Source organism: Antechinus flavipes, chromosome X (assembly GCF_016432865.1).
Source record: "Antechinus flavipes isolate AdamAnt ecotype Samford, QLD, Australia chromosome X, AdamAnt_v2, whole genome shotgun sequence".
Lineage (NCBI taxonomy): Eukaryota > Metazoa > Chordata > Mammalia > Dasyuromorphia > Dasyuridae > Antechinus > Antechinus flavipes.
The window spans coordinates 53,225,564-53,251,799 of NC_067404.1; the positions used below are offsets into that span (position 1 = coordinate 53,225,564).

Below are 26,236 nucleotides of genomic sequence, written 5' to 3' on the forward strand. Positions count from 1 at the left end.
TCAGTTCCTTCCTTCTGTCTTTCTGCCATCTTCAGAAGGCTCTAATTTCTATTTCACTCTCTCTCCCTCTATCCCACTACCAAGTACTATTTTTCTTCTTCCTCTTTCAATCCCAGAATCTCAGATTTGGTCTTAGAAGTGTCCTCACGGGACACTACCTACACTCAGTAAATCCCAATTCACATCCATGTTCAGATATTTACTAGCTGTGTGATTCTGAGTAAGGTACAAGTTTTATGTGCCTCAGTTTCTCACTATAAAAGGAGAATAAAATGATGGCATCTACTGCAGAGAGCTGCCCAGGGAATCAAATGAGATAATATTTACTAAAGCATCTAGCACAGTGCCTTACACATGGTAGCCACTTCATAAATACTTGTTTTCTTCCTTCCCCTTCCCCAGTGCTTTCTTTTCTTAGGAACTCTCTACTCCTTTCCCTTGTGCTTCAAATCCTCTGTCAACAATTCTACAGTAGCAACTTCCTTCTCTGCTTTATAAAATAATTTAAGAAATGCTTGTTTTCTTCCTTCTCTTTCCAATCCCTTATTCCTTTGGAGTTCTCCTTGTACTTGTCTCCCCTTCTCTCAACAATTCTACAGTAGCACCTTCTCTCTCTGTCTTATCCACAATATCAAGTAAGTCTTTTCCACTTCTCCCTGTCCCACTCTTTTTTCCTTTTGTCCATTGCCTGTGTATCTCTCCTCTTCAAAAGTCCCCCAAGTCTCTCTTTTTCTTCCAGAGTTAATTCCCTGGGGGCTTTCTACATCTCCTTTCTATTACTAATAGCATTTTAAAACTGAAAGGAATAGAGACCGGCAAGTCCAAAGATCTCATTTAAAAAGAAGAGAAAGCAGTCTGAGCGTTTAATTGGTGATCTGAGGGGCACAAAGGGAGTAAGTTTGGAAGAAGAGTTTGAAGTCATATCATTTTAACTCTACTTGCCATGATCTTGTCAGTAAGAGTCTCCTTCCTCCCTCTCCCCCCCGCCCCCCCTCTCATATATATATATATATATAATCAATCTGTCTCTCCCACTCGCTGTGCGCAGTGGGCCCTTCTTGGATCTCTTCCCCACTTACTCTCTTTCCTGCCATGTACTCCCTAGAGAGTTGCCCTTCTCGCTTCACTCATGACAGGATCATCCAAATGGAGTGGGCCCTTAGTGACCAACTCCAATTCTAATTTTTTTAGAGAAGGAAAATTCAAGCTAAGAAAAAGGAAGTGTTGTGACTTGATACATCTTAATTTTCAGAAGCAAGTTGCTAAGGCAGGGTGATTTGACTCCAACTGCAACCTTCTATCTGCTATAACAATGAGCTGCCTTTCAGTCCATTCTCTTGATATAATATGATTTTTTTTGGTTCCTTGATTGGGGGGGCAGGCTTCTGTTCTGGCAATGTCAACAATTATAGATTTTCTGGCTTTGGAATCGGCCTCAGGAAACTTCCACACCCAACCTGTCTGATTCTGACCCCTTAGTCAGATAGCTTCTGGTCTCAAGAGAGGCCCACAGATCAAACACCTGAGACAATAGTGAATAAGACCCCTCCTCAATTCCTTGCTGACTGATAATGTGGTCAGTAATAATCTGATCAATGACAACCAAATTCCTTCCTACCTATGAGCCAGAGAATTAGCCTATTAATGATAAAAGCTGGATAAATGTCTCTCCTTGCTGTTGTTTCTCTGCTGGATTCCCTTACAATTCAGCCTACTTGTAATGGCATTACAATTATAATAAAACTTTGCCCCTTGGCTAAGGAGATGGGTTCAAGCCAGCAAATTCTTTTGAGACACCTCACAACACTCATCTCTGAACCCAAACTTTTGGGGTCCCCCTTCCTAACCTCAACATTTGGTGGCCCAGTACGGGGAGAATCTGGTCTCCCCTGGTTTGATTCTCTCCTTGTCAATGAAAACCTCCCATTTTTTCTCCCACAATCCTATAGTAGGACACCCCAAACCACTGAGAGAAGGCTTATCTGGGTTGTCATGAGCTCCATGCTCTGCAAGTTTTCCTTGACTGGGGATACCCATACTGGGAAATTCTTGAAATTTTTGACAAAGTTCCTAGGGAACGTTTCACCTTCTCTGGGGTGCCAGAGAAGACAAAAGTGCTATAGGATAGCTTTTGGCAAAATTTTATGTCTTTTGGCAAATATGGGACAGTCTTCTTTCATGTCATTTGTCTCTGTGCAGAATGTCTATGTCATGTTTGTTCCGTGAGCCAGATTTTGTTACCTGGAAAGATTTAAAAATGCATCCAGCAAGAAAAAGCCCCCTATGCTGTAGTTAGAATCCTGGGAAATTTTCTTAAAAAGCCTAACTGTTTTCTGTGAACTTCAGCTCTGACAATCGGGGGTTACACAAAAAAGTTAGCTACTTAAAATTCAAATAACATCTTTACAGATTCTCAAAAGTTTTGAGAGCAAAACACCTTAGCAAATTCTCAAAATTTTGAAGGTAGTGATCAAGAAGTTTGGCAATTAGTCAATTTAAAATTGTAAAATAAATTCCTGAAACACCTCAGTTGTGGAGATTGCAAGCAAGATCAATAATAGCCCAAGCCTCTTTGTTTGCTAACTCTTCTCATCTCCGAACTGTAGGGAAATTCACATTCTGCCTCATCTGCAGAAATAGGGGAAGCAAAATCATGAGGACCTCACACAATCTTGCCTAACTACCCTCTAACCTAGCTTGGGGGAATGGGGATGGGGGGTGGGGTGGTCAGGCTCCATTCCCTGAGCCCTGGTACCTGAAACTACCATTTCTACCTTTTATCAAGGGATGTCCAGTCACCGCAGCTTTCAGCAGCTTCTGTCTAGAAATGCCTGGGAAGAATTCAGGTACCCCTGGCAGCACCCAGAAAGCCAGTCAGTCTCTACATTTGGTAAGACCACCATTCTCTGTCTCAATGATATGATTAGCTATGAAATTTGTGGCAAATTATTTTAATCTCTGCCCACTTTTCTGATTTGTAAAGAGAAATAATAGTTGTTGTTGTGAAGATCGCATAATTGCAAAAGTACTTAGCATAAAACATGCTATATGAATGTTAACTGCTTTATTAGATATAATTGCGTCATATTTGATAACTTCATGAGGTTGTTTTTTTTTTAAATGTGACCAACAGATAAATGATTTCTATGTGTATGTATGTACGTGTAAGTAATGTGGAAATTTGTTTACGCTATGATAGTAAAAGTAATTTTAAAGGAAAGGTAACTAAAAGGATCTATGTGCATTGATAGTGTTAACAGAAGAGTTTTGTAACTTTAGGAAAACAGAAAAGCAGTTTGTCACTATTTTAAAAACTCTGGTTAGAGTCAGACTTCTGAGGGGCCTTGAGAGTATAAAGTGGCACCATTTTCTGACTCATAAAAGAGAAATGATTTGGGTGAATTGGAAAATAACCAAATGGCAATTGTTTGTCTAGGCTCATTAACTTAAGTTGTCAGTTTTAAAATCCGTTCTAGCTCAGTTTTAAGAATTGTCTTGTTTTCTCTCTAAAACAAAAGGGAAACTTATTTAAGGGAATAGAAACTGCAGCTAAGACTATTTGATTATTACTTAGGAAAATTCTAAAATTGTTAACTAAGTAATTTGGAGGTGGTGCCCTTCTTATCTCTTTGTCCTTACCTATTTCCTTAACTACACTTTAACCTTACTTCCAAACCCCATAATAAACCTCTTTTATCAATCTAGCCTTTCAGGCCAATAAATTCCTTTATTGGGAACTCTCATGCTGCTGCTAGACTTCATTTAACTCCGTATCCTTGCACCGAATCCAATGGGGTTGCAGGGGAACTCTATTTAATTGCCTGTATCCCGAACCTGCCACTAGACCTCAATGAAACCCTAATTTCATTTAGGTACCCCATATCTAGACCTCATCATTTACTAAGAATTTATAAGCCTGTATAATGATTGATCCTTTGCACCGGGGTAAGTTTAACCATATAAAACATGTTAAATAAAATCTCTTTATGGGTTTAAGTCCTGATAAACTTTTAAAATAATGCATGTAGCGCTAAGCTGCGATTGTTAGAATTTGCAATTAGAGATAGAATCTCTTGGGACTGGAGTTCTGAATTTGATTGTCTGATCATTAAGTCAGTAGCCCACCCTCTGAGAGATAAGGGATCACCTTTAACCTGCCTCACTATAGGCATGAAGAGGGGAATTAAGAAGCAGGTTAATTATGACAGACTTAGGGAAGTTACACTAACCTGGACCCCACTTCTCCAGAGGAGACCACTGTCCTCAGCATTAATCAGTCTACCCCAGACATTTGGAGGAAGCTGCAGAAGTTAGCCTTGGGACCTCAAATTTCCCAGACTCCACTATTAGAAACAACTTTTGGAGTTTTTAATAATAGGGACCCACAGGGCCAGAGCAAGAAACAAGGAATGGGCTCAATTTTTAGCTGCTGCCATATCTGGGACCCATGGGGGTTCCTGTTTTATATGTCACAACCAGGGCCGCTGGGCTTGCAACTGTCACTGGAGGAAACTCCCAGGACCTTGCCCCAAGTGAAATCAGGCACTGATCTCAGGGCACTGAAAGAAAGACTGCCACAGAAGGGTCGGGCAGCCCCCACTGCCACCACCATTGCCCTGTTCTCTTATCTCCTCAGGACCAGGAGTAAAGGTGCCTGGGGTTTGGCCAGACTCCCACTTAGTCCATCGTGATGGCCAAACCCAGAGTAACTTTAGATGTGGCAGGGAAAACCTTTGAATTCTCCTTTTGATACAGGTCTCTTTTTTTCTCTTCCTCTGATACTCTGGTCTTACCCGGCCCTCCCCTCATAGAGTAATGGGGATTGAAGGGAAACTTAAGAACTGTTTTGGAACTTCCCCTCTGTCCTGCCAGTTTGGTGACCTGTTATTTAAACACTCCTTTCTTAAAAGACTCACAATTTCTTTTTGCTTCTGAAGGGGCAAATCCAGGGGAACGTAACCCACCCCCCCTTCACCGATGTACATGGCCAGTATAGGTTAGATGGTATCTTCATCTGCAGCCCTACCCAAGATGCTTCTGTAACTGAAGTCATAAATACCCTTAACTTCCAGCCTGCTGGAAGGGCTATGAAAGGCCCACATAGTCTTATGAATCTGTTAAAACCCTGAAAGCTAAACTAATCTCTTGTTCTGCCCTTAGCCCTACCTAATGAAAGGTGGGGCCAAGCCCTAGAGGCTTTGACTGCTCAAAGAAACTTGGTGTCCTGGGGGGGCCCCTCCTGCCTTAGAGCAGTGGCTGCCACAGCCCTTCTAACTGAGGGAGCCTTGAAGCTCTCTCTACGCCAACCATTGGAGGTTCTAACCCCCCACCAGGTTGATTTTTGCCCTCACAGAGTTTCAGAATTGGGGAAAGGAATGAGTGTGAACATCTATACTGACTTCAAATATGCCTTTCATATTTTGCATCTAATGGGGCTAGATGGAAAGAAAGGGGACTTATGGCAGCAAAAAGTTCTCCTATTACGTAAGAAGGGAAACAGGCTTGAAGATTCAGCTGCCTGTGCTGCTACCCATTTACTCCTGAGCATGGCACCTTTCCTTGCCCAGCTCGAAAGAAAGGGGACACACTCTTTTTCCTTCTGAGTGGTTTCAAACACCCTCAGGCCAGCTTCTAATACAGAAGCAAGCCAGTGGGAACTTCTTTCTGGTCTACCCAGCTCTTTGCAGAGTGACTCTGCAACCTTCACTCCTCAAATAACTTAAAAGGTAGCTGAGGCACTCAGGATTAGCTTGCTTTCTTGTTATTTAGGAGAGCTTTACTCCTAGTATTTTCTCTCCAGTTCTCCTGGTGTCACTCTAAGGGTCCCCACCAGTGGGGAGATAACTCCTTAGTCTTTAGTCAAGCTAGGGATCTCTGTGGGCATGGGGGCATTCAGAATTGTTGGCAGCCCACATATGCGACCTGATGCATCATTTGTAAAGGCCCCATTCCCAAAAGTCACCATCCCCACCCTGGATGTCAACCCATTTGTACTAGCTACCCCCCAGGGGAATAACTGTAACCTGACTTCCCTTGTTTTCTTGCCAGAAAGATGATAATTGTGAGATATCCATTCCAAAATTACTCTGGCAAACTCATTCATAATGCAACTACCTTCCTTGAAGCTTCTTTGTAACCTCCTGAGAACTAACATTCTGAATCCCGAAGCCAGCCAGTGGGAGCTTCTATGGCCTACACCAAGCTACTCACTTGAAAAAAATGCTCTCCAATCCCTTGTGAAACTTATTTTCACTTGTCACAAGCTAGGAGAAACAAGAAGATCTATCAAGTGTGCCCAATTTGTGAAAGGGTTGCTAAACGCCCATCCTGAAGCCTGTCTGGAGGAGGGGTACACTTAGGAAAGGACTGGCAGATGGATTCTACACATATGCCCCATCTTGGGAGGGCTTCAAACCGCTTTTTGGCTTTTGTTGTCACCCTTACTAATTGGGTAAAAGTCTTCCCTTGTAAGACTGAAGACTCAGGTTTTTGCTAAAGGAGATCAAAGCCATTAATTATTATCTCCACTCTGCATATCATCCTCTCTCCCCAAAGCTTAAGACCTTTTAAACATTATGCTGTTTGAACCATTGGTGAACTGAGTGCTCTTTTCACTGTGTATAATGCCACTGCTCCAGAGACTGTCCCTGCCCCTTCAAAGAGACAAAGATGGGGATTTCGGGAAGGCATTCTTCAGTATTTACCCTAGGAAAAGCTGTTTGGATGAGAGGCATTCAGGGATAACCTCATCTCCCCCCCCCCCCAGCCTTTCTCTGAGTGGGGTTCCTGGCTATTATCCCTACTAACTTTTAAGTATTTGTTTTGCTCCTATTTGGCCCCTGCATTTTAATCTACTTGTGACATTTGTTTCCTCCAGGCTCCAAGCCATGAACTTCCAACTTACTCATTCAGTCTGAATACTATTGGCTAACTGATTGTGAAACCCAGGACCCCCCTGAATGCTGCTGCCGCCATCTTGCCTCCCCTCCTCAGTCTGGAGCCCCACTGAGCAGGACCCTATTCTACCCTTATCAGCATGAAGCAGCTCCAGAAGATGAGACCTCTATCTCTTTGTCCCAAATGAATTTGGGGTACAAACTGCTTCAGAGGGGAAATATGATGTAATATGATTTTGTAGGCCCCAGATGTTGGGAGGGGCTTCTGTTTTGGCAATAAATCAGTGATTCTAGATTTCTTGGCTTTGGAGTCAGCCTCAGGAAATTCCCACACCCAATCTGTCTAATTCTGACCCCTTAGTCAGATAGCTTCTGGTCTCAAGAGAGGCCCACAGATCAAACTCCTGAGACAATAGTGAATGAGACCCCTCCTCAATTCATTGCTGACTGATAATCTGGTCAGTAATAATCTAATCAATGACAACCAAATTCCTTCCTACCTATGAGCCAGAGAATTAGCCTATCAATGATAAAAGCTGGATAAATGTCTCTCCTTGCTTCTGTTTTTCTGCTGAATTCCCTTACAATTCAGCCTACTTGTAATGGCGTTACAATCACAATAAAACTTTGCCTCTTGGATAAGGAGATTGGCTTCAAGCCTGCAAATTCTTCTGAGATACCATGGGACACGGGTCTGACTCCCAACTTTTGGAGTCTTCCTTCCCAACCTCAAGACTCTTCAACCTCAGATTGCTCCTCCATGGTACTTTAGCTCCCTCCTCTCTGCCTCACCCATGCTCCACAGGGGTCTCTTCACTCTCTCCCTGTCAAATTACCCAGTGTTCTTTTCCCTCTCTCTTTGTTTCTGCTCATCTTTGTGTTGCCCATTGTGACACATATCATAATAAAATACTATTCAAGTGAAAAGAAACTTGCTCCTAGACATGGAGCCAAGTAGGCTTGTAAGTCTAGAACTCAGGTCCTCGTAACTCCAAGCCCCATGCTTTACCCCTTAGGAGAACCAGCTGCCTCACCCACCACCTTCACTCTCCCAGTTCTCTGTGATCCTTTTTTGATGTCTCTGTCCTTATCTCTCTACCTTTGTCTTTCTCTTTAAAGGAGTTTTCCTAATGACAGTATTTCTCTCCTCATAACCCAATCCCTAGAGGACTTTGTTTTCAGAAAACCACAGGATTTTTGAACAAGAAGTTACTTCAAAGGCCTTTAAGTTTACTACCACAATATTGAATTAGAAGAAAATGAGATATAAAGCAAGTGCTAAGTGCCTTGTGCAGGGTCACATAGTTCTAAGTTTGTGAGGCAGCCTCCACTTCAGCCTGTCCTGACACCCAGCCCATGGCTCTGTGCAGCATGGGCCCTCCTGGCCCCTTTGGCCCCAGCTCTCTCCTGATTGTTCTCATACTTTTTCTCCCTTTCCTCCCTCCATTTGGGCACTTCCATCACCAGCCTGTCAGGCATAGATTTGGAATTCCCATCCCTTTCCCTGACAGTCTGATCCAATGGGAGCCCTTGCTGCCTCAGAGCATCCTCAGGCCCTGCTGCTTTATCCCTCCTGCTCTTCTCTCCTGTCTCACTAGACAGTCAGCACAGGACCCAGGCCTGTCCCTAGCATTCCCCCTTTAGCAGTGTTTTCTTCTTTACTCTCTCACCCACAAACACACTCTGCTGTCTTCTCTGTATTTCCCCCAGATATACAAAATGTCCTCTTTTCATGTTTTCTTCTTTTCCTCCATCCCAGTTTTCCTTTCCTTTTGTCACTCAAATAGTATATGCCTTTTTCTCATCTTTTTCTCTCCTCCCTAATGGTAATTCCTTTCTGCCCCCATAACTGTCTGTCCTCCATGATCTATTTCCCTTGTTTCTCTCCAGTTGTATTTGCAATAGTCTTTTCCTTCTTTCTTTCTCTTGTTTTTTTCCTAACAAGTACTTCTTTCCCTTCATTTCTCCCCATGGCAGCCTTCCTAATAGTATCCTTCTTCTCCAGCCCCTGCCATTTCCTATAACCTCTTCTATATCCTTTTTCCAGGCCCTGCCTTCTTTCTCTCTCTTCCCTGTAATCAGTGGTCCCTTGCCTTAAACTGGCTCTTTACTCTCCATCACAGTTAATTTTTTTCATTTTCTCATTCCTTTTGAGTGCAATCATTTTCCCCCCATTCCCTGTGCTCTCTTCCTTTTGTCTCATTCCCTTTTCCAAGTGTCTCTTGTTTCTTTCCCCCTCTTTAATACCCAATGTTAATATCTCTTTTCCCCCTTCCTCTATCCATATCAATGCCTTCTCATAGTCTCACACCTTCTTCCTCCTTCATTGGAATATTCCTGCTCCCTTCTCTTATTCCTGTACTCAATTACTTTTGTTTCCCGTTTCTTTCTCACTGATCTCTTCCCTCTTGTTCGTTAGTCTCTTCCTAGTGGTCCTTTCCCTTTAATATCTCTCTCTGTCTATGGGTGTATTGTCTCTCTGTCTCTCCATCCTTTTTTTTCTTTTCTCCCTACTCTGTTGTCTCTTTTCTTTGTCTCCAGCTGTTACCTCTAGGGTCCTTCCCTTCCTTTTCCAAAGTGATATTTTCCATTTGCTTCTTCATCACCTTTGTCCAAGGCCCTCATGAATCAATTCTTTGCTTCTGCTTCAAAGACTATTGCCCGGATCCCCTCCCTGTCCTCCTTCTCTTGTCCTAGCTTTACTTTGTTCCATTCTCCCCATGTTTTTGAGCTCTCACCTTGGTCTTTCTGCACCCCATGCCATCCTAATTACTTTTTTCCTCTATTTTATTCTCTTATCCAAAATGGCCCATTCCATTTCTCTCTCTCTCTTCTTTAGCCTAGTGATCTCTTCCCTCTCTAGCTCCCCATTACCAAGAAGTCTTCTCTGTCTAAAAGTCTCCCTGTCTCCACCTGTGTGTCTGTCTCTGATTCTCTGTACTAGAGTAGCCTCCACTCTCTCTGCCCAGAGGCTCACTCAGCCCCTTCCTTTGACTCTCCCTGTGCTCTGTCCATGGTATTGATTTAGCTGCATGTCTCTTGCTTCAAGAAGCAGTTTCCCTGAATCTCCATCTTCTGCCTCTGGCCCCATAGCAGATAATCTTTTCCTTCCCTCCTGTTCAAGCTCAGAATCTCAGCGAGTTGGAAGTTGAGTGAGTGGCCATTCTAGTCCAAGACCTTGTTATAGAGCAGGAAGTTGTGATGGTTTATAAACTTGTCCATGGCCAAATAGCCATTAATTTCAGAGGGAAGAAATTGAACTCTTGTTCTTTGTATTCAACTTCATATATTCTTATTCCCAGGTGAGTTAGCTGTGCTTCTCTACCCCCACCTATACCTGGTGAGCTCTCTCCTTTGCTTCTCTCTTCACTCAATGGCCTCTTCTCACTGGTTATTTTTTTCTTGATCCATCAAGCTTATGTAGATCCATCACTCTTTCTCCTACACTCACAAACCTCAAAGGGAAAGAACACTTAAAGGCCACATCCAACCCCATGTTCAGAGGCCTGAGAGGGGTTAGGTGACTGGTTCAACCTAGAAATTGTCAGACTAGGTTTTGAACTCAGCTTGAAATGACTGAGAATAGTAGCAACTAGATGGCACAGTGCGTAGCACACAGGGCCTGAATTAGAAGGACCTGAGGTCAAATCCAGTGTGAAATATTTAATACTTCCCAGCTGTGTGACCCTGGACAAGTCACTTAAAATATATTGCCTCAGAAAAATAGAAAAAAAGGAGAAGAATGATGGTTCAGCTGATTGTGTCACCTATTGCCTCTCCCTCTAATCACAATTCCCTTTTGATTATATCCCTGCAACGTCCCTTGTGATTTGCTCCAGCTGTCCCCAAGCTTTATCCAATGTGGTTATAACTTACCAAGTTGTCTTGTCTTGTTCTCAGTTTTTGTTACTGTGTCTCTCCTCTTCCTCTTTCTGATTTTATTCCAGTATTATTTTCATTTCCCCTTGGGTTTCCCCAACAACTAAACTAAACCATGGTTTCTTCTTTTCCCAGTGCCTTAATGGTCTTTTCTCTTTTCTCCTCTCCTTCCCTCCCAGTAGTACCTTTCTCATCTCTCCTCATCATACTCAGCGCTCCCTTTTGCCCTTCTCTTTTTTCTCTTTTCTCTCTACTCACTACTTAGTGGGACCTTTCCTACCTACCACATCCAAAGTGATTCATTCCTATTATTTCTCTTTTTCTTCCCCTCTCCTAAATGTTATGGTCTTATTCCTTTCATTCCAGTATTCCCTTCTCTGTGGCATCCTCAATGATCTCTTATATCACTCTTCCTTATTTCTCATGGCCAATGAGTATTCCTTAACCAGTGGTCCCTTCCATATGTCTGTCACCTTCTCTTCAGTGGCTTATGCTCGCTTCATTCCTGTTATTAAGCCATCTTTGACCTTTGCCTCTTTTTCTACTCCTTGGTTCTACTTCTTAATTTTTGACTCTTTCATTCTCCCCTGATGATCTTTGATCTCTCTCTCTCTCTTTTTTTTCTCCCTCTCCCCACTCCCTAAAGGTCCTTTAATTTTTTCCTTCCCACCTCCACTATTTGTTTCTCCCCCTCAAGAAAGAGTGGACCATTTATGTTGTTGAGGCCCTTCACCCTCTATTCCCAATTTCCATTCCTACTGTCTCTCTACCTCTATCCCAAATGGTCCTTTCTCTTTTTCTCTCTTCCTCTCCCCCATCTCCAAGGGTCCTTTCCCTTTTTGCTCTCCTTCAGCAGGTATCTTCTCATTCTCAACACATTTATCGTCTTTTTCTCTTTTGATCTCCCCCTCTCTAGTGGAGTTTCTCTTGATTTCTCCCTATCACTAGTATTTTAACAACATTTCTCTCTGTGTGTCTCTACCACTAAACATATACCAGTCATTTTCACTTTCTTTCATCACTCTTAGAATTAGATATTTAGAGCAGGAAAAGACCTCAGGGATAAAAAAAACCACTTTGTTCAGGGAGGAAACTGAGGCTGAGGATATTATATGTTACTGTCTACTTCTGTCTCTCTGTGTGTCTATCAGGGAAACATTTAAAAAGATCTCTGTACATCTCCTCTGCTCCCTTGCCTTTTCCTCTCTCCCCATCCTATGCCCTCTGTAACGTTTTCCCTCTGTCTCTCAGCTCTCAGAAATGTATTACCTGATTCTCCCTCTGTATATTTTCCTTTTCTCTTTGGCTCCAGTGTTATTGGAGATGTAGAACTGTAAGTATTCTTAGACATCATTGATGAACAGTTCCTTTTAGGAAGGAAGGAAGCAAACCAAGGAATAAGTGCCTGAAAGGCAATAAAGGTTGTGCTGTACAATTAAATATTAATGTGTTTTGTTCCCACAATAACAATGGGAAGTAGGGCTATTATTGACACCTCGTAGAGCTCGGTAAACTGAGGGAAACAAAGGTTAAACAACTCATGCAGAGCAAAAGAGCTAGTAAATGTCTGGGGATTATTGATACTAACAGAATTTGAATTTATTTCTTCCTAATACTAAGCGCATCACTATATTCATTGTACCACCAAGCTCTCTCTCACCACTACTTCTGTGTCCCTTTTCTTTCTGTCACATCATTTGTGGCATCAAAATTCTACGTCTAAACATACTCCACAATTCTCTCTCCCTCACATATATATATTTGCTGCCTCTTGTCAAGCTCTGTTTCTGTTTTCCTCTTTATTATAAACCTACTTCTTCTCTTTTATTTCTTTTATTTCTCTGTGTCTGTCTCTTTCTTTCTCTCTTCTGCATATTTGCAGCTATCTGACAACTTTGGGGCCATTGGGTTCAACCTCCTCTTTTTAAAGCACATGAAATTCAGGTTTGACCATGTAAACATATCCGTGGGAATACAGACAGAGAGTTTATCAAGAAAAATTAGAAACCAAACCTTCCCTGATTCCAAATCCTATGCTATGAAACAGACCTTCTCCTCTCTATCCCAGGACTCAGCTCTGCTTCTTCCTGACTCTAGGCCTCTTAACTCCAAGTACTAAAGCATCTCTGTATAAAGGTATCCCTTCTTAACACCATTATCAGCTTCTGTCTCTGACTCTCTCTCCTGGATTAGCCTCCACTCTCTCTCCCCACATCCTCACTTGTCCCCTTCCTTTGACTCTCCCTTTGCTCTGTCCATGGTGTTCCCTTTCCTCTATATCTGTTCCCTTCTCAGAATCTGCCTCTACCCTATAGTAAGCAGGTTTTCCTTTCTGTATTGTAAAAGCACAGAACCTTAGAAAGAAGGAATAAATCTGGGAGGCCAATCAGTCCAAAGACCCCTTTTGAAAGAAAAGGAAACTGAGAAATGGAGTTTTTGTGATGTGCTGAGAGACACACAACCAGTATGTTTTTAGAGGAGGTGGAAAATATATCATTTTTGTCTATACGTACTATATTCTGGTTTATAGGGGGCTTACCTTCTGTCTCTCCCTTAATCTATACTGAATGGACCTTGTCTGGTTCTCTTCCTGACTAACTCTCCTTCCTGACCTTCACTCTCATGGGTCTTGCCCTTCTCTCTTCCTCAATGATAGAATCTTCCAACTGGAAGGTCCTCTAAGTGGCCAATGCCATTTCCATATTTTAGAGGAAGAAATTCAAGCTGAGAAAACCTATTAATTTTCTGAAGCAAATTGTTAACTCAGAGTGATTTGGTCCCAAATCACTCCAACTTTTCTCTGTTTTAGCAAAGAGGTGCCTTCAAATCCATCCCCTTCATTCTCAGACGTGTCCCCCTTCTCTCCCTGCTCTCTGCCTCCCCGCCGACACACAATGACTTCTTCCCTCTCTCCCTCAAATTACCAACTATTCTTTTTTCTCTGGGTCTCCCTGTCTTTGTACTGTCCTTCCCTAAACTGACCCACCCCAAGGGCTCTGCTTCTGCCTTTTGGTGCTCATCCCCTGTCATCCATCCCTTTTTGCCCTCCCCCTTTCCTTTGTGCAAAGTGGGCCTTGTCCTGCTCCATCTCCTTGAATCCACTCCACAAAAGCCTTTGGCAGCTCTCTGCCACCACAGCACGCTCAGTTAGCCTTTTCCTTCTCTTTCTGTCACTTATAAAATTCCTGACTTAGAGGTGGAAAAAAATTAAGGGAAATTGATTCTAACCCTGAAGAAACTAAGTATTAGACATATAAGGAGAACTGATTCTGGGAGAAGAAACAAGAATGTTTGTAAGTCAGTGCCAGAATTCAGGTCTGCTTGACGCCAGACCCCAAGCTTTACCCACTAGGCAGGCTGCCTCACCCCCTAACATCATGCTCCTAGTTCTCTGTGGTCCCTTTCTGATGTCTCTCTCTGTCTTTGTCACTCTTTCTGTGCTTTTTTCTCTCTCTTTAATGGAGCTTACTTACTAACTGCTTTTCTCTCCTTCCCTTCAATCCTCAGACTTTCCTCTTCTTTCTCATGAAAGCACAGCATTAAAAGCCTTTGAGATCAAGAGCATCATTTACAAGTAGAAGAAACTGAGGCTTAAAGCAGGTGCCAAGTGCCTTGTGCAGGGTCAAACATCTCTGAGTTTGTGAGGCAGCCTCCACTTCAGCCTGTCCTGACCCCCAGCCCGTGGCTCTGTCCAGCATGGCCCCTCCCTCTGGCCCCAGCTCTCTCCTCCTTGGTCTCATGCTTCTGTCCCTTTCTTTACTCCACTTGGACCCTTCTTACCCCACAAAGGGGAAATAGGTATAGAATTTGAGTTTTCATCCCTGTCCCTGACAGTCCCGTCCACTGTGAGCCCTTGCTGCCTCAGAGCCTCCTCGGGCCCTGTTGTTTTATCCCTCCTGCTTTATCCCTCCTGCCTCACTGCACAGGCTGCACAGGGTCCAGGCTTGTCCCTGACACTCCCCCCTTAGCAAGTACTTTCTTCCTTTGCTCTTTAACTCTTGGGCGTCCTCCTACAGACTCTCTGCTTTCTTCTCTCTATTCCCCCCAGGGGTTCACAATGTTCTCTTCACTTGCTTATTTCCTTTTCTCCTTCTCAGACCCCACTATTCTGTTCCCTTCATCAGTTTACCCCCGTCTCCAGTGCTTCCTTCCGTTTGTTTCTCAGCTTTCTCTCCCCTCCCTAATGGTACTTTCCATCTCCCTTCATCTCCATCCTCCTTGGTCTCTTCCCTTTTTACTTCCTCTCTCCTCTTTTTCCATTGGCCATTCCTCTCTATTACTTCCTCCTCACCAAGGGTTCTTTTCCTTTTTCTCCCCATTTCCTGTTTCCTGTGATACATCCCTCTTTCTCTCATTTTTTTTCTCCTCACACAAGTGGTTTCTTCCTTCTCTTCTTCCCTCAACACCATTTCCTCTAATCTCTTTCTTTTGTCTGCCTCTTCCTCCATTTTTCAGTGGTTCCTTCCTTTTTTCTTTTCCAGCAATCACTGGTCCAACTATTAGACTGTACGTTTCCTTCTCATAATTGTTCATATTTTTTCCATTTTCTCTCTTATTTTTTGCTCTAATCAGTGTTATCTCTCTGACCCCTATCCCTTATTCTGTCTTCCTTTTATCTCATTCTTACTTTTTCTTTCCCAAGACTTCCTTGCCTTTTTATCTCTCTTTAATATTCTGTGGTTATTTTTGTTGCCTCCACTCTTTCTAACAGTATTGGTCTGTTCTCACTCTCATTCCTCCCTTCTTTAGTAGTATCTTCCTTTTCCCTCCCCTTAATATCCATATTTCCATCTTAGTATTTCCCTCTCTTTCTTTCCTAATCACCCCCATTTCTCTCTCTGTCTCTGTCTCTCTCTTTCTCTGTCTGTCTCTGTGTCTCTCCTGGAAGCTTCCTACTGGTCCTTTTTTAATACTTCTCTCTCTGTTTCTGTGTGTCTCTCTGTTTTTCTCTCTACCTCTTTTTGTCTCTCACTCTGTCTCTCTTTCTCCTTAATCTCCAACTGGCCAGTGGTCCCTTGCCATTCTCTTTCCCAAGATCTTTTCCATTGGATCCTCCTTCTCCTTTCCTCTAACACCTACTCAATTTCTTGAGTCCCACTGTCTGATAAATTCTTTATTGCCAATAGTCTATTTCCTTTCTGCCTAAAAGTATTCCCCCTTAGTTCCTTCCCATATTTAGTACATTCTTCCCTTTGTCTCCTCCACCCCATCATATCTTTGCCATCTCTTCCTTCTTCTCACATCCAAAATGGTTCCTTCTCTTTTCTCATTCCTTCCTTTTCCCCCAAAGATCGTTTTTTCTTACCCTATGCCCATAATTTTACTAGTGACACTCTTCTGCCATATATCTTGGTGGCCTTTTCTCTTTCTCTCTCCCCAGAGATCTAGTAAATCCTCTCTTTCTCTTTTCTCCTCTCTCCCTAGTGGTCTCTTACTCTTTTCCCTAAACAATGGTCTCTTCCTCTCTATCTCCTTCCATCTCTCATAAAATCATATATTTATAATTTAAAGAAACAACATATATGAAATGGTGTTTTTGACCTTTCATCACTCAGCATTGCCATCTCTTCCTTTTCCCTTTCTGTCTCTCCTCTTTTCACACTACTCTACTCCCTCCATTTCGCTGACTTCCCTACAAACTTCTTGTCTCTATTTCACGCTCCCTCCCTCTAGCCCAATGCTACGTTACATGTGGCTTCTTTCTCCTTCAATCATAGATTGAGTTTTGGACCTGTCCTCAAAGGCTTCTACATATTAGCTCATCAATTGAGAGGGAAGGAAGCTGAGACTGGGAGAGTGACAGAGATCTGCATAGAGTTATAGAGGCAGAGTGGAGAGTAGGATCTGCACTCAAATCAGCAAGGCTCCAGAGACATGGCCTGTGCACTGGAAAGAGTGCTGGGCCTGGAGTCTGTCGGACCCGAGTTCAAATTAAATTTTAGATATTTCTTAGCTGAAAGAACCAGGGCTAGTCACAGTCTCAATGCACTTTTTGCCTTAACTATAAAATGGGGATCTTGTAAGCAGCTGCATGGAGCTGTCCTAGGTATCAAATGACACAGTGTTTGTAAAGTATATTTTCTTCCTTTTAGATCTCTCCCTCTACTTCCCTCTCTTGTCTTTCAAACTGTCAGTCAGCAATTTTGCAGGACCACTTTTCATCTCTGCTTATCTCCACTGTAAATGGCCCCCTCCTTTTCTCCCTTTCCAACACTTTCTCTCCCCCTCTGGCCATTCCCTGTGTCTCTCCCCCTACTTAAAGGTATTTTAATGCTCAATTTCTCCTCACATCTCAATCCCCCAAGAAAATTTCTTTTTCTTTTCCATCATTCTTAGGATTTTAACCATGGAAGTGATCTTAAAGGTCATCAGAGCAGCCCTCAAATATATTACAGAGGAGGAAGCTGAGCCTGACAAACCTTCCCTGTCTTCCTGAAACAAATTCATGAATGAAAAAGGTCTGAGGTTTGATCTGAACTCAACTTCTTTGCTCTCTCCATCCTTAATTGCCACTTGCCTACCCCACACAATCCCCATTGTTCCTTTTTCTTTGATCCTTGCTGGGTTTACTTAGTCTCCCATGGTCATAAAGATCTTCTTCCTTGACACTGTTCTCTTCCCTCTCTGGCTCTTTCATTGCCAAGGAATCTTCTCTCTCTGAAAATCTCTGCTTTTCCTGTGTGGAATCCCCCCGTGTCTCTGTCTCCCTCTCTGCCTGCTGGACTAGCCTCCTCTCTATGTCCCCACATCCTTGCTTGGCCCCTCCCTCTGACTCTTTCCTCTCTACAGGCTATTCAGTTCCCAACGTTTGTCTTCCTTCCTCAAAAGTCTTTCCCTTTAATCTCAATCTCTCTGCCTCTACACTTACACCAAGTAGTTTTCCCCTTCTCTATTGGAAAACCATAAAATATTAGAGTTGGAATGGGTCTGAGTGTCCATGCAGTCCAAACACATCTATTGAGAGAAAAGGAACCTGAGCTGCAGAGTTTATGTGATATGCTGAGGCCCAAACAGCCAGTAAGGCTACAAGCAGAGCTGGAGCACTTTCCCTCTACTTACCTTACTCTGGTTGTTGGACCCTTACCTTTCTCTGTCTCCCACCATCCAGGCCAAGTGGGCCTTTTGCTGTTTCTCTTCCCACTATCTCCCTTTCCTGCCCTTCCACTTCTGCCCTCTCCTTATCACTGAGAGGATCATCCAACTGGAAGAGCCCAGAGTGGCCAACTACACTTCCATCGTTTTTAGAGGGGATCTTCCTATCTGCCCACAGGCTCACTCGGCCCCTTCCTTTGATGCTCCCTGTTCTCTGTCCATGGTACTGAGTTAGCTGCATGTCTCTTGCTGCAAGAAGCCGTTTCCCTGAATCTCCATCCCTCTGCCTCTGCCCCCATGGCAGGTAATCTTTCCTTCTCTCCTGTCCAAGCCCAGAATCTCAGAGCTAGAGGCTCTTTCTAGTCCCAGAGGACTTGTTGTAGCCGAGGAAGTGGTGACAGTTAAAGACTTGTCCAGGGCCAAACAGCCACTGATTTTAGGGGGAAGACATTGAACTCCTGTTATTTATATTCAGCTTCACATATTCTCTTCCCCACGTGAGTCTGCTGTGTTTCTCTACCCACACCTGGTGCGCTTTCTCCTTGTCTGTCTCCTCACTCAGTGGCCTCTTCCCACTGGCTGTTCTGTCCTGATCCATTCTGCCTGTGGGGATCCATCACTCTTCCTCCTTAAATCACAAACCTCAAGGGGAAGGAACTGGTGGAGGCCACATCCCAGCACACCTGGCTCAGAGGCCTGAGGGAGGTTACGTGACTGGCTCACCTAGAAATTGTCCAGCTAAGTTGTGAACTCAGCTGGATGTGACTGAGAATAAGGGCCTAAGGGCAGCTAGATGGCTCAGTGCATAGCACACAGGGCCTGGAGTCAGAAGGATCTGAGGTCAAATTCAGCTTCAAACATTTAACACTTTCCAGCTGTGTGACCCTGGATAATTCACTTATAACTCCAACTGCCTCAGGAAAAAAAGAATGATGGTTCAGCCTATTGTGTGCCCTGTTGCCTCTCCCTCTAATCACATTTCCCTTTCGATTATATCCCTGCAATGTCACTTGTGATTTGCTCCAGCTGTCTCTAAGCCCTATCCAATGTGGTTATAACTTACCAAGTGTCCCTGTCTTGTTCTCATTTTCTGTCACTGTGTCTTTTCTATTCTTCCTCCTGATTTTATTCTAGTATCATGTTCATTTCCTTTTGGGTTTCCTCAATAACTACTCTAAATCATGGTTTCTTCCTTTCCCAGTATCATTAATGGTCTTTTCCCTTTTTTTCTCCACTCTTCCCTCCCAGTGATACCTTTCTCATTTCTTCCCACCATCCTCACAGTTCCCTTTTGCCCTTCTCTTTTTTCTCCTTTCTCTTTGCTCTCTACCCAGTAGGCTATTTTCTCATACACACCCCATTTCGCAGTGATTCCATCCTATTATTTCTCTCTTTCTTTCCCTCTCCTAAATGTTATTCTCCTGTTGCTCTCATGCCAGTGTTCTCTTCCCTTTGTCAACCTTAATGATCTCTTCCATCACGATCACTTTTTTCTTATGGCCTATGACCTTTATTCTCTCCCTCTTTTCCTCAACCACTGGTCCCCTCTGTGTGTCTTTCTCCTTCTCCTCACTGTCCCATGCCCTCTCCAACCCTATGACTACATCATCTTTGATCTTTGCCTTTTTTTCTATTCCTTGGTTCTAACTTACTTCTTAATTTTTGATTCTTTGATTCTCCCTTGAAGACCTTTCATCTCTCCTTGTTTTCTCCCTCTCCTCATACCCTAATGGTCTCTTTATTTTTGTCTTTTCCACCTTTTCATTTTGTTTCTCCCCTCAAGAATGAATGGACCTAAAATTCCATCCATCAAATGGATGGTCCCCACACCATCTATTCTCAGTTGTTTCTTCCTACTGTCTCTCTACCCCAATCCAGAATGGTCCCTTCTCTTTGTTTCTCTTCCTCTCCCCCATCTCCATGGGTTCTTTCCCTTTCTGCTCTCCTTCAGCAGTTTTCTTCTCTTTCTCAACACATTTATAAAGACTCTTTCTCCTTTGATCTCCCCTTTCTAGTGGACTTTCTCTTGATCTCTCCCTATCACTAGTATTTTAACAACATTTCTCTCTATGTATCTCTACCACAAAACATACACTAATCATTTTCCCCTTCTTTCATCACTCTTAGCATTAGAGTTTTAGAGCAATAAAGGACCTCAGGGTTAAAAAACAAACCACTTTCTTCAGGCGAGGAACCTGAGGCTGAGGAGACTCTAAATTACTGTCTATCGCTGTCTCTGTGTGTGTCTATCTGGGAAACATTCTAAAAAGATCTCCCTACATCCCCTATTCTCCCTTGCTTTTCCTTCTCTCCCCATCCTCTGCCCTCTGTAATGTTTTCCCTCTGTCTTTCAGCTCTCAGAAATTTGTTACCTGATTCTCACTCTGTGTAGTATTCTCCTTTTCTCATGGATTCCAGTGTTATTGGAGATGTAGAAGTCACAGTATTCTTAGACACCATTGATGACCAATTCCTTTTAGGAAGAAAAGAAGGAAAATAAGAATTAAGTCCATGAATGGCAGTAAAGGTTGGGCTGTACAATGTACAAATATTAATGTGTTTTGTTGGGAAGTAGGGCATATTATTGCCATCTCATAGAGCTCGGTAAACTGAGGGAGACAAAGGTTAAACAACTGGTGCAGAGCAAAAGAGCTAGTAAATGTCCGGGGGTTATTGATACTGACAGAATTTGAATTTATTTCTTCCTGATAATAGGCCCATCACTATATACATTGTACCACCCAGCTCTCTCTCACCATTATCGCTTTATCCTTTTTCTTTGTCTCATCATTTGTGGGATCCAAATTTTGTGTCTAAACATATTCCACGATTCTCTCTCCCTCACACATATATTTGCTGCCTCTTGTCAAGCTGTTTTTTTGTCTTCCTCTTCATTGTAAATGTATTGCTTCTCTTTCATTTCTCTTTCTCTCTCTCTCTCTCTCTCTCTCTCTCTCTCTCTCTCCTCTCTCTCTCTCTCTCTCTCTCTCTTCCTCCCTCCCTCTCCCTCTCCCTTTCCCTCTGTCTTTCTTCTGCATATGTGCAGTTATCTGACATCTTCAGGGCCACTGGGTTCAACCTCCTCTTTTTAAAGCACAAGAAATTCAGGTTTAAACAAGTTAACATATCTATGGGAAAACAGCCAGAGACAATATAAAAAAATTAGAAACCAACCCTCCCTGATTCCAAATCCTAGACTATGAAACGGACTTTCTCCTCTCTATCCCAGGACTCAGCTCTGCTTCTTCCTGACTCTAGGGCTGTAACTCCAAGAACTAAAGCATCAGTGTCTTCAGCATCCCTTCCTTTTGTATCTTGACACCATCATCACCTTCTGTCTCTGACTCTCTCTCCTGGATTAGCTTCCACTCTATCTCCCACATCCTCACTTGTCCCCTTCCTTTGACTCTCCTTTTGCTCTGTCCATGGTGTTCCCTTTCCTCTATATCTGTTCCCTACTCAGAATCCACCGCTCCCCTATATTAAGTTTTTTTCCCTTCTCTATTGGAAAAGCATCAAACGTTAGGGAAAGGGAATAAAATCTAATCAGTCTAACCAAGGAAACTGAGAAAAGGAGTTTAAGTGATGTGCTGAGGAACACACAACCAGTACGCTTACAAGAGGGGGTTGAACACATCACTTTTTCTCAACATACTGTGTTCTGGTTGGTAGGAGGATGACTTTGTGTCGCTCCCATGATCGATGCCTCGTGGGCCTTTCTCTGGTTCTCTTTCCCATGAACTCTCCTTCCTGACCTTCACTCCCATGGGAATTGCCGTTCTCTCTCCCTCAATGATAGAATCGTCCAATGGGAAGGGTCCCTAAGTGACCAACTCCATCTCCATCACTTTTAGAGGTAGAAATTCAAGCTGGGAAAACTGAAGTGACATGAACAGCTCTTAATTTTCAGAGACAAACTGCTGGGTCCTTCAGCTCCTTGCTCTCTGCCTCTCCCCCCAATAACTACTTTCTCTCCCTCAAATTACCAACTATTCTTTTCTCTCTGGGTCTCCCTCTTTGCACTGCCTTTCCCCAAAATGGCCCACCCCAAGGGCTCTGCCTTCTGCCTTTTGGTGCTCATGCCCTGTCGTCCATCCCTTTTTATCCTCCCCCTTTTCTTTGTACAAAGTGGGCCTTGTCCTGCTGCGTCTCCTTGATCGCACTCCACAGAAGCCTCTGGCAGCTCTGCCACCACAGCAAGCTCACTTAGCCTGAGAAACTTCTCTTTCTGTCACTTATAGGATGCCTCACATAGAGGCAGAAAAAACTAAGGAAAGTCTATTCTAACCCTGAAGAAACTAAGGATTAGACATATAAGGAGAACTGATTCTGGGAGAGGGAGCAAGGAAGCTTATAAGTCAGGCCCAGAATTCAGATCCTCCTGACTCCAGGCCTCAAGGTTTAGCCATTAGGAGAACCAGCTGCCTCGTGACCCCCCAGTGTCACTCTCCCAGGTCTCTGTGGTCCCTTTTTGGTGTCTTTCTATCTTTGTCACTATTTCTGTGCATTTCTCTGTCTCTCTAATGGAGTTTGCTTACTAACTGCTTTTCTCTCCTCCTACCTCAAACCTCAGACTTTCCTCTTCTTTCTCATAGAAGCACAACATTAAAAGCCTTTGAGATCAAGAGCATCATTTACAAGTAGAAGAAACTGTGGTCTAAAGCAGGTGCCAAGGGCCTTTTGCAGGGTCACACATCTCTGAGTTTGTGAGGCAGCCTGTCCTGACCCCCAGCCCATGGCTTTGTCCAGCATGGCTCCTCCCTGCCCCTTTGGCTCCAGCTCTTTCCTCATTGGTCTCATAGTCTCGGATAAGGAATTCTCTTCCTTTTCCCTGACCGTCCAATCCACTGTGAGCCCTTGCTGCCTCAGAGCATCCTCGGGCCCTGCCGCTTTATCCCTCCTGTCTCACTGCACAGTCTGTACAGGACCCAGACTTGTCCCCAGCACTCCCCCCTTAGCAAGGACTTTCTTCTTTTGCTCTGTAGCCATTGGCCGTCCTCCCACAGACACTCTCTGCTTTCTTTTCTGTATTTCTCCCAGGGGTTCACAATGTTCTCTTCACTGTTTCTTTCCTTTTCTCCATCCCAGGCCCCACTATTATCTTCCCTTTGTCACTCTGCCCCCACCTCATGTGCTTCCTTCCATTTATTTCTCAGCTTTGTCTGCCCTCCTTAAGGGTACTTTCCTTCTCCCTCCATCCCCATCATCAGTGGTATCTTCCCGATCTATTTCCTCTCTCCTCTTTTCCCATTGGCCCTTTCTCTCTACCTCTTCCTGTCACCTGGGTTTCTCAGTTTAGTCTCCCCTCCCTAATGGGACTTTCCATCTCCCTCCATCCTTATCTTCCATGGTATCTTCCCTATCTATTTCCTCTCTCCTCTTTTCCCATTGGCCCTTTCTCTCTACCTCTTCCTGTCACCTGGGTTTCTCAGTTTAGTCTTCCCTCCCTAATGGTACCTTCCTTCCCCCTCCATCTCTGTGCTTTATGGTTCCTTCCCTTTGTATCTCCCCTCTCCAGTTTTTCCAGTGGTCCTTTCCCAGTGGCTCTCTCCCTCTTCTTCCTCATCAGTGGTTCTTTCCCTTTTTTTCCCCCATCTTATACTATGGTCTCTCCCTTCATTCTTTCTCTGTCTTTTCTCTAATCAGTGATCTGTTCCTTTACATTGTCTCCTCCCTTTCCCAACATTGTTTATCTTTTTCATTTTCTCTCATCCTTTTCTCTTTTTGTTTTTTTTCCTTACTAGCACATCCTCTAAGTTCCCTTTATTTTCCTGCCACCCACGTAACTTTTCTAATGATTATTTCTCTCTTTTTCTCTTCTTACTATGTAGTGCTTTTTTTCGTTTTATCGCTTTTCTATGCCAAAAAGGCCCTTCTCATTTTCTCACTCCTTCTTTGCCTTTCTTTAATAGTATCTCCATTCTCGTTTTATTCCCCATATTTCCTCCTTTTGTCTCCCCTTCTTCCTTTCCCAGTGATCTCTCCCTTCTGGTCCTTCCCTGAAACTACTCTCTTTCTCTGGCTCTGTGTGTTTGTGTGTGTCTGTGTTTTTCCATGTATCTCTTTTTGTCTCTCACTCTGTCTCTCTTTCTCCTTAATCTCCAGCTGCCCTCCCCTTTCCCAAGATGTCTTTTCTACTGGATCCTTCTTCTCCTTTCCCCTAGGCTCTACACAACTTCTTGAGTTTGACTCAAAAATTCTCTATCACCAATATTCTATTTCCTTTCTGCCTAATGGTACTGATCCCTGGTGGGAGATTTTTCTCCCTCCTATATTTAGCATATTCTTCCCTTTGTCTCCTCCACCCCATCCCATCTTAGTCACTTCTTCCTTCTTCTCACATCCAAAATGGCTCCCTCTCTTTTTGCTTTCCTTTCTTTTTCACCCAAAGATCATTTTCTCTTCTTCACTTCACCTTCGTCTTCACTACCTCAATTGTGCTAGTGACACTCTTCTGCCATGTATGATGGTGGCCTTTTTTCCTTCTCTCTCCCCAGAAACCTAGTCAAAATCCTCTTTCTCCTTTCTCCTCTCTCCCCAGTAGTCTCTTTCTCTTTCTACTGAACCATGGTCTTTCCCCCACTATCTCCTTGCATCACTCATGAAATCATAGATTTATAATTGGCAGAGACAGAACATATATCAAAAAAGTATTTTTGACATTTCATTACTCGTAGAATGATGAATTTAGAGATGAAAAGGACCAGAGACCCATGAAATACAATTACTTTCTTCAGGCAGCAAATTGAGGCCCAGAAACTCTAAATTCCTGTCTATCAGTGTCTCTCTGTATCCATCTGCCTAAACTTCTAACAAGATCTCTCTACATCATCTCCTCTCACTTTCTCTTCACAATCTTCCATTCTAATGACCTCGGGAATGTCTTTCACCCCTCCCACAATGCACTTCCTTCATTCTCCCTCTCCCTTCAAGTTGCAGATTCTTTGTATATTATTTAGCTTTCTGTGTCTCCTCTTCTGTATTTGTCTCTATCTTTCTCTGTTTCTGTTTCCCTTTCCCCCTTTTTCTCTCACTTCTCTTTTCCTTTCTACCCTTTGGTCTGTCTCTCCCTGAAATCCATTGCCATCCCTTCCCTTTCCCTTTCTTTCTCTCCTCTTTCCACACTACTCTACTCCCTCCATTTCTCTGACTTCCCTACAAACTTCTTGTCTCTATTTCACGCTCCCTCCCTCTAACCCAATGCTACGTTACATGTGGCTTCTTTCTCCTTCAATCACAGATTGAGTTTTGGACATGTCCTCACAGGCTTCTACATATAATCTCATCAATAGAGAGGGAAGGAAGCTGAGAAGGGGAGAGTGACAGAGTCTGCATAGAATTATAGAGGCAGAGTGGAGAGTAGGATCTGCACTCAAATCAGCGAGGCTCCAGGGACGTGGCCTGTGCATTGGAAAGAGTGCTGGGCCTAGAGTCTGTCGGACCCGAGTTCAAATTAAATTTTAGATATTTCTTAGCTGAAAGAACCAGGGCTAGTCACAGTCTCAATGCACTTTTTGCTTTAACTATAAAATGGGGATCTTGTAAGCAGCTGCATGGAGCTGTCCTAGGTTTCAAATGACACAGTGTTTGTAAAGCATATTTTCTTCCTTTTAGATCTCTCCCTCTACTTCCCTCTCTTGTCTTTCAAACTGTCAGTCAGCAATTTTGCAGGACCACTTTTCATCTCTGCTTATCTCCACTGTAAATGGCCCCCTCCTTTTCTCCCTTTCCAACACTTTCTCTACCCCTCTGGCCATTCCCTGTGTCTCTCCCCCTACTTAAAGGTATTTTAATGCTCAATTTCTCCTCACATCTCAATCCCCCAAGAAAATTTCTTTTTCTTTTCCATCATTCTTAGGATTTTAACCATGAAAGGGATCTTAAAGGTCATCAGAGCAGCCCTGGAATATATCAGAGGAGGAAGCTGAGCCTGACAAACCTTCCCTGTCTTCCTGAAACAAATTCATGCATAAAAAAGGTCTAAAGTTTGATCTGAACTCAACTGCTTTGCTCTCTCCATCCTTAATTGACACTTGCCTACCCCACACAATCCCCATTGTTCTTTTCTCTTTGATCCTTGCTGGGTTTACTTAGTCTCCCATGGTCATAAAGATCTGCTTCCTTGACACTGTTCTCTTCCCTCTCTGGCTCTTTCATTGCCAAGGAATCTTCTCTCTCTGAAAATCTCTGCTTTTCCTGTGTGGAATCCCCCCATGTCTCTGTCTCCCTCTCGGCCTGCTGGATTAGCCTCCTCTCTGTGTCCCCACATCCTTGCTTGGCCCCTTCCTCTGACTCTTTCCTCTCTACAGGCTATTCAGTTCCCAACGTTTGTCTTCCTTCCTCAAAAGCCTTTCCCTTTGATCTCAATC

At 43.4% G+C, this 26,236-nt stretch overlaps 1 protein-coding gene and 1 long non-coding RNA gene across 5 annotated transcripts in view; one reads left to right on the forward strand and one right to left on the reverse strand.

Annotated features, from left to right (window-relative positions):
• Positions 1 to 26,236, reverse strand: part of LOC127542729 (uncharacterized) — a 147,806-nt gene that overhangs the window by 19,581 nt on the left and 101,989 nt on the right. For both annotated transcript variants that reach the window (XR_007948805.1, XR_007948804.1), the window contains 2 exons: positions 21,523 to 21,745; positions 20,240 to 20,340 (listed from right to left, as the gene is read on the reverse strand). This is a non-coding gene — a long non-coding RNA (uncharacterized LOC127542729). The remainder of the gene's footprint in view (positions 1 to 20,239; positions 20,341 to 21,522; positions 21,746 to 26,236) is intronic.
• LOC127542726 (uncharacterized) overlaps positions 23,280 to 26,236 on the forward strand; it is a 58,451-nt gene continuing 55,494 nt past the window's right edge. For 2 of the 3 annotated variants that reach the window (XM_051968497.1, XM_051968496.1), the window contains exon 1: positions 23,280 to 24,517. In XM_051968497.1, coding sequence (XP_051824457.1) covers positions 23,353 to 24,372 — 1,020 coding nt within the window. In that variant the 5' untranslated portion in view covers positions 23,280 to 23,352 and the 3' untranslated portion in view covers positions 24,373 to 24,517. The remainder of the gene's footprint in view (positions 24,518 to 26,236) is intronic. The other variant, XM_051968495.1, reaches the window with a different exon arrangement.